The sequence below is a fragment of the Borostomias antarcticus genome, assembly GCF_949987555.1.
Source record: "Borostomias antarcticus genome assembly, chromosome: 14".
Taxonomy (NCBI): Eukaryota; Metazoa; Chordata; class Actinopteri; order Stomiiformes; family Stomiidae; genus Borostomias; species Borostomias antarcticus.
The window spans coordinates 3,701,658-3,709,794 of NC_140247.1; the positions used below are offsets into that span (position 1 = coordinate 3,701,658).

Genomic DNA, 8,137 nt, shown 5'->3' on the forward strand with positions numbered 1-8,137 from the left:
TATTTTATTTTCCTTATAAAATGAACTTGAGCGTAATAAAATCTTGTAGTCATTCAGTTCTATTACAAATGTGTGCAGTACAATGCATGGCAGTTCTCAGCTGAGCGGTAAGATCCAAACCCCCAGAACCCAAAGCCAACTAGAGCTAAAAACCAGCTGGGCGCTGGCCAGACATGCATGTTGTGCACCATTAAATAGGTCCCCCTCCCCATTACTAGATATCTTTCACTGAAAATACACACTTGTTTTACTTTTTTGTTTGTTTTTTTAATCATGCAAACACCTTTAGAGTAGTTTGGAAGTGGTTTAGGTAGGATAGTGCACTATGGCACATTTAAAACAGGATCACAACCGCTATGTCTGGACATGTGGTTCAAGTACAAGAACACAAACAAAATGTTTAACAGGTTAGGATAATACACTCGTAATGGATTGCAGTGTACACATTGCCTCTTTTTCTGTCAATATTCATAACTTCTCGATATTGATATTTTACCTCTAGCATGCCTGTCTTTAAATGATGTAAAACCACTACATCTGGCAAAATTAAAGAGTATTAGTTGGATTACATTAAAATATTTATGGCCTGAGGAAAACAAGGAAATTCAAATACACCCCTTTCATGGCATCCTTTTCACTGTAAATGGACTGTTTTCCTTTATGCTTATATACTGAGAGGCCCTGAGTGATTCTTTTTTTCAAACTCACAATATATGCCAGTGACAGGATATGTACACATAGATTATTTCTCAAAGCTGTGGGTTTTACTCATTAAAATGGCTTTTTTTTCTTAAGGTGGCACACACACATCACAAAGAGACTCACATTCCCTATAAAACATGGCAATGTCCCTTTAAACAAGAAAGCAAGTCTCCATCGCAGGGCTTACAACTGCCTGATCAGTGCTTATTGGGGCAGGAAGAGAAAGACGTCTCCTACGTATACAACATATAGGAAAGACCCAGAGTAACATTTCTTTTTTTTCTCTCTCCCCCCCTCCCCCAAACTATATTCAGTTTTGGAAGTCTGAACAAGGAGTATAGAGCTAGATGTACAACAGTGTATCACACTACCAAACATTCCAGCTCCGACTCGGTCACTTGAACCTCTTCCTGATTACCATAAAGTGTTCAGTCAGCTGGCACAAGCAGGAGTGTCGCTAGTGACTTTTACGATTTTAAACATTCTTCTGTCTTCAAAACAAGACGATTATCTAGAAACCATTCACACTGAAGCTATGCATAAGCTTAATCTTTTAAAACACCATTACCATAGCCAAAGACCTGACCAAGTTGCCAGAATATAACACATACCGTACACAATGTTAGTGCTCTAACCTTATCCTTCAAACTGACTCCAAAAGATAAAACCAATAAATAACACCATTTAAAAACCGTATACTCAAAACAAGTGGAAATTACTTTTTTTTTTTCTTTAAGATTAGTAATAGGGTTTGTGCTTGTCAAGGTCTTGAGAAGGCAGATCTCTGAAATATTGAAGAGTATATATTGAATATTTGGCTCACAAACGAAGAAGAAAAAGCCTGGTCTTCCAAAAACAGGAAGCAAATTTTCACGTTAAAACTCCTCACTCATTGCACATATTGCTGTCTGCATGAACCCTCCCCCCTCCACCCTAAAGCCGCCAAGCATCAGTCTGGCTGTCTGATGAAGACGCCTACCCTCTTCCCCTCACCAATGCAAATGTGCCGACACGCTCTCCACTCCTCCTGGGGCACCCTGGATAAGCTAGCAGTCATATTTAGTTTGCTTTCCCCCCCCCACCTCTTTTCATTAATCTGATGGCAATGCTCAGTTAAAATATTGCTAGTCCGAATCAACAGTCCATGCAAATCCTACGGTGCTGCCCTGAATCCAGCGGTCGCACAACGCGTCCGCCGGCTCTGTGGGACGCACAGGTCACGCACACCCACACTAACTTGACAGAGGGACGGTGGTGGTGGTGAGGAGGATGGATGTGGCACTTGTGTCGTGCGGCCCGGTGACCCCCGGGAAGAGACAGTCCAGTCCTGTCCGCTTCCTCCCATCGGCCTCTGGGGCCAAGCTGAGGGACGCCGTGCTCCTCCACAACAACAACGGGGAATCTCCACAGCGACATCTCTCTTCCTCCGTCACACGTCAATCCCTCCCTCCGTCTATCCGTCCGCCGCAGGTTGCATCCGGGTGTCTCGGCACAGTGAAGCAGAGGGGGGTTGTCGGGACAGTAGAACACACGTCCGTCCTTTGCAGTCCACAACCTCAGGCTTAAAGATAATCAGTACTTTGAACCACAGCAAGTCATACTTTTCACAATAGCATTCGCAGATTGAAAAAAAAAAAACGGTGGGGGGGGAGGGAAGATGGGAGGGGGAAAAAACAAAAAACAGAAACGGGACAGAACTATTCAAATCATCAATACATTATTGCGAAACATACATTATTAACAAGTCACTTGGGCCCCATCACCTACACACACATGCATCTATGACGGTCCGTCTTTCGCTCCAAGCCAGCGGAAATGGCCCGGTCTCCTATAGTCACGTTGAAAGCATTCCTATTATGTGTCTGCTAATTGCACAATGTGTCCAGCCTACGATCCGCCGGGCCCACACCTCACCCCCCCTACCATCACCAATGCAGAACTCCCGTCATTCATGGAGCGCAACCAAAACGACCAGATAAAACCTAAAACCTTGTAAACCAAATAAACAAAACAAAAAAAAAAGACTACAGCAACAACAGCGACATATTGTAGGTAAAAATCTTTGGAATCTGCAACGCGGGGGCAGAGGAGGAGGTGGATGGCGACCCCAGACCTCAGTAGGCAGTAGCTGTCATGAGACTTGAAGGATGAAGCACAGCAGAATTACAGTACGACAGGCTCCAAGCACAATCCTAGATTGCTTCTTTTTGAGGTTTGGGGCAAGAGTGGTGCGGTTGGCATTTCTTTTATTATTTTTTTTTTTTTTCCGCCGGAGGACACGGGTTAGGTGGCAGGTGTCCCCGGGCTTTGGGACAAGACTCTGTGGTTTGTGCTGCTCTCTGATCCAAGCGCTCAGAGCCCCAAGTCACTCCACCTCCCGGTGCACCTCCGAGGCGTCCGCTCGGCAGATCGGACAGGTGCGATTGGTCTGGAAGGCAAGGTCAGCCGAGGTCAGGCTCTAGCATCATATCAAGGACAGTGTGGAGCGTGTGAAGAGTTGAGCGGCTGACCAGCTTACCTTTAACCATTTGTCTACACACTTGGCGTGGAACTCGTGGTTGCAGGGTAATACCCGAAGTAGCTGCCTACACTCAAAGTCGCTAAAGCACACAACACACCTGGGAGTAAACACACACACACACACACACACAGACACAGAGGGAAAGAGGATTACCAAAATGGACATAAAATAGCACAGCGGTGACTAAGGGTGTATTCACACAGACACTAGTTAGTGCGCACCAAATGAGCTTTGGGCCCGAGAGCGCTTCGTTTAGGCCTGTGTGAACACAGCAATCGCACTCAGGTGCGCACCAAAACAGCCGCGCCGAGACCCTCCAGAAGGGGTATCGGAGCGGCTTCAACCGAATTCTTGTGCGCACCAGTTATGGTGTGAAAGCGCGCGACTTTGTACCGACGCAACTACCTTGTGCACTAAAACGTTTTTCACGACGCTCTTGCACCCGCCCCCAGAAAGATATTGACCAATGACAGCACTGAGCCTTTTCATATGACTTGTGATGCTGCATTTGGACCAGAGTAAAGAAAGTGCTGTGTGAAAGCGAACCGCAGCAGCTGAGAAATGAAAACAATGTATGACTTTTGCTTTTGGTGAGCATCAATGGTGCACACTAACATATGTGAATATGCCCTAAGACATTGCAAATGGCATGTGAAGAGAGTGGAAGGCTTACAGCGTTTGTTCAGACTGATGGTTCTCTGCATTGAACCGGTAGGAGGGAAGCTGCTCTATATCTCCTTTCGTGAGTCCGCGAGGTTTGGCTTCTCCCAGCCTCTCGGCCAGGTTCAGCAACGCCTGAGAAAGCAGAGGGGGCGGTAAAAATTACACACAAAACACACACACACACACACACACACACACACACAACCCAAACAGTCGCAATCATCGGTAAGTGGAGCTTTCTGAACATACAGGGTCACTCTGGCTTGACAAATGACAGCAGTGACCTGCTCTACACGAGTAGGGAGACAGGAGAATAGGAGTGTGCTAGGCCTGCTATGGTGACCAGCACACATACCTCATAGTTCTCCATCTCCACGTCGTCAACATCTAGGTCCAGACTGATGGCTGGACCCACAGCAGTCGGAGGCACAGGAAGCATTGACCTGCACAGGGGTCAGAATAGTTAGTAAGATATTACCCAGACGGAGGTTACCTGCTCTTCCGACATGAACATTATGATTAGGGGGGGACGGGACGATTCTTAGATGCATCGCGATTCTCTCTTGAACGATGCATCGCTCGATGTGGGAAAACTCAATCAGAATTGTCTTGTTTTTTTAAAGGCCTTGCGCTGTAAGCGTAAATTCATTGCGGCTTGATGGTGAAATGTTAAGAAAAAAAAAAAGTGGTGAATCGTACATAGCAAGCTACATAACGTACGTAAAACAAACATGTGCGTCGTGTTTATGTTTGAGTTCTGGTGAAGATGGCTGAGCATGAGAAAGAAATCCAACCGGCACCCGCTGCTTTAAACGTGAAGGTACAGTATGGAAGCACATTGGCTTCTATGAAGATGAAGACCTGGACTAGAGCCACACAGTATGCAGGTTGTGTCAAGCTAAAATTATTATTATTGTTTATATAATTGCATCGTGGCCCTCTGAATCGGAATGGAATCGTGAGGTGCCTAGAGATTCCCGCCCCTAATTATGACGCATGTTCTGAAGTACTGATCTCTCAGCGAGTCCCTCACGCGCCTGATGTGTCCGGAGATACTCACAGGAAGTAGGGCAGGAAGCCAGGGTAGTACGGTGGAGGGGGAGGGGGCAGAGGCTGCTGTAACCGGTATCTCTGGCCACTCACTCGTCGGGGGAGCATGTGGGGGTATGGCTGGACAGACGCACACACACGCACACACACGCGCACACGTCAATCCTGAAATCCACTCTAGAAGTGACTGGTTGCTGTTGTTCTTTTAACCCAGTGTGCGTAGCTTGTAGAGAGCTGAACGTACCACTCCAAAGGGGAGCTCCTGGTGCAGGGGCTCTTGTGGGAGGTACTGGAGGGGGAGGGAAGGAGGCATCGCTGGTGGGTGGTGGGAGGGAGGGTAAGAGAAAGTCCCCAACGGGTGCTGGTCCCCTCGAAGATCCACTTCATTCTCTACCCTCTGTAGAGGCTGGGGGTTGGGGGGAGGGGTACAGACATTGGCAGAACAACCGCAGTTAGACTGAGCTGTTCTAGCCATGTTGAAAGTATATTGGTTGGTTGAGGTCAGAGTGAGTGTCTGGGTCCACACACTTCAAAATCCAGCAGCAGCTCTGCTCTATGGGGAAGCTCATTGGATGAAGCTTGGTGAGTGTGTGTGTGTGTGTGTGTGTGTGTGGGTGTGTAGCACCCTACTCACCATGCGTGGGTGCTGAGGCTGTAAAGGGACGAACTGGCTCAGAGGAGAAAGGTGCGGTGGCTGGTGTGGGGCCACAGGAGGGGTGGGGTGCAGTATAAAATGCTCACTGGAGATCAGGGGTGGGAAGGCTTGGTAAGACACTGGCAAATGCTGCATTGTGCATGCTTGGATGAGCTGGAGAGGTGGGAACACACAAGAACAGACACAAATATATTGTTAATCAAGAGAGTTGAGAGTTAAAGAGCAAGGAAACATGACAAAACACTTTCCCCTAGTCTCTCTTCACCGTCATTACATTCACGATCATAAGGATGACCATTCCCAAACAGATACAGCTACTGCCAAGCTCCTTATATGAACACAGCATAGTAGCAGGTTGAAGCAAGTGTATGTGATAAAGCATAATGTTCAATATGATACAAAGCACAGCAATAAATGACATTTTAGTGTATTATGCCAGGCAAATATGCCCTATCTTTTCTGCCGTCCGTCAACAAAGCACACGTAGCCCCAAAAAAATGAATAATGGCCACTGCATAAAGTGATAAAGGTTTGAATGTTGCAAGAAAAAACCTGAAGTAGCTACATATCACTAAACAGCTGACAGTGAGAGGCTGGAGTGGTATGGTGTGCTATATGGATGTCACTGACATTCCGGCTCTTCCTTTTCAAACTCACAGGAGGAGGAAGGCAGCAGAGCAGAGAGAGCTGTCCGCTGAACATTACCGAGCATGCTGGGAGCTGCTGAGTGTTGCACCCTGGGATTGGCTGCCCGGTGTGGATGGGAAAACCATGGGTCGTCACCGTGGTAACTGTGTAAGATATTGGAACTGATCCTTGGTGCATCTTAAGGAGGAAAGCAAAAATAGATGAGTCATGTTATCACAGGAGAGTTACCACCAAACCACACTCCAATGAGCCACCTCAAACAATATGATGAAATTGCTCAGTCAAATTAATTATAACAATCCCAAAACAATCATTGCAAGAAGGTGAAGGAATATTCTGCATATCATATCTGAATTTCAGAGGTGTTCATCATACAGCACAGACAAACTCACTGGTCTTTGGCTTGCTGCAGGCTTTTCTGTTTTTCTCCCAAACCTGATGCTGGGGTCCAGTTGTATCGGAAACATCGGATTTTCTGAGTTTGACGTCAAAATCGTCATCAAATACGTCACCTGAACATGGATTTCTGCCATTTTACTTGTTGGGGATCTACCCGACCTGATCTGACCAAATCAAGATGGCTACTCCTCGCATCAACAATAACTGAAAGCTGTAATAGGACTGTTTACTAGTGCGCCAAAAGTGGGCTTTTGTTTCTGGAACGATTTTAACTGAGGTATAACGTCAACCCGAGTGTCCGATGCAACTGGAACGCAGCACAACAAAGACTTCAGTGAATGTTGCATTTTTTTTAATGCAGGAAATAAAGCACAGGAAAGCACAATAATCTGTGTACTCTCGTCTTAGCCCGAGTCTCCTTTTTATCCCAGAACCAGTACGCTACGATACCCTACGACTATTTCAGGCAGCTCTGCTCCTCCTACCTGCTCGTGTAGATCCACCATGATGGGGCTCTGCTGAGGTGCGTGTGCTGCAGGGTGAAGCATGCGTGGAGGAGCGCTGGTGGGACTGTACTGACTGGACTCATCTACAGGAACTTGCTGCTGCTGCTGGTGGGAGAAGAGATGATGGTGGAAGTTCTCATCCTGGAGATGGGAGTTGTGCAGAATGGGCCGGTCTCGTCTGCCCCACTGGTGTCTCACTGGGGGGCTGGCAGACCCAACACACATCCATGATTATCACTGATTTATTAGCATGATGTATTTTTCAATGTTAATGCTTTGAGCATCTGGAAAGTGGCAATAATATACACATTTACTGTCATTATTAAGTGTCAACATCTGTGAGGACATAACTGAGTACTAACCTTCTCCTGAGATGCACTGGGGTGTTGCAAGGCTCTGCAAGGAACCTCCTCTGGTTTAAGGGGGCTGTGGGTGGCCGCCTATTCACTGCTATTTCCCATGGTCGCATTGGTGACGTCGTGGGGACGAGTCACACTCTGGAAAACGAGACCAGTGGTGCTGGAGGCACTTTTGTTTAGTAACCTCTGATTGTCTTAACCCTGTGAAAAAAGGAAAACATGTTAACACCTCACTATCACAATCATGGACATTCAATCCATTGATTTGGGTCTCTAAGAATATACCTCAAGCGCAATAACTATTGGTTTAGGCCTAGTGCTGCATGAGCAAAATGTTGTAGAAAATAAAATAGTAATTAAAGTTTATATCAGGTGACATGTTCATCTGCAAGTTTCATTCCTTTAAGAAATTAAGAAAATCTCTTTCTCTTGGAGAAAAGGGGGCGCTGTTTTGAGCTTAAACCAAAACAAGGACAGCCATGTGCTCTGGGAAGAGACAAAGCAGAGAACAACAAAGGACTAACACGGCCAGCTAGGACTAACACAGCCAGCTAGGACTAACACAGCCAGCTAGGACTAACACGGCCAGCCCTCTATCTCACGATCATGAGCCGCACAGCGGGCAGCATGGGCT

The 8,137-nt window shown here is 46.7% G+C and overlaps 1 protein-coding gene across 1 annotated transcript; it reads right to left on the reverse strand.

Moving 5' to 3' along the window:
* Nucleotides 1-3,067: 3,067 nt before the first annotated feature.
* Nucleotides 3,068-7,613, reverse strand: rnf44 (ring finger protein 44; the record flags this gene model as incomplete). Its single annotated transcript, XM_084448957.1, has 10 exons — nucleotides 3,068-3,130; nucleotides 3,221-3,320; nucleotides 3,897-4,018; nucleotides 4,242-4,329; nucleotides 4,947-5,056; nucleotides 5,181-5,342; nucleotides 5,571-5,744; nucleotides 6,249-6,416; nucleotides 7,124-7,349; nucleotides 7,507-7,613. 10 exons carry the CDS (start codon nucleotides 7,611-7,613, stop codon nucleotides 3,068-3,070), a joined length of 1,320 nt encoding a protein of 439 aa, XP_084305083.1.
* Nucleotides 7,614-8,137: the final 524 nt, after the last annotated feature.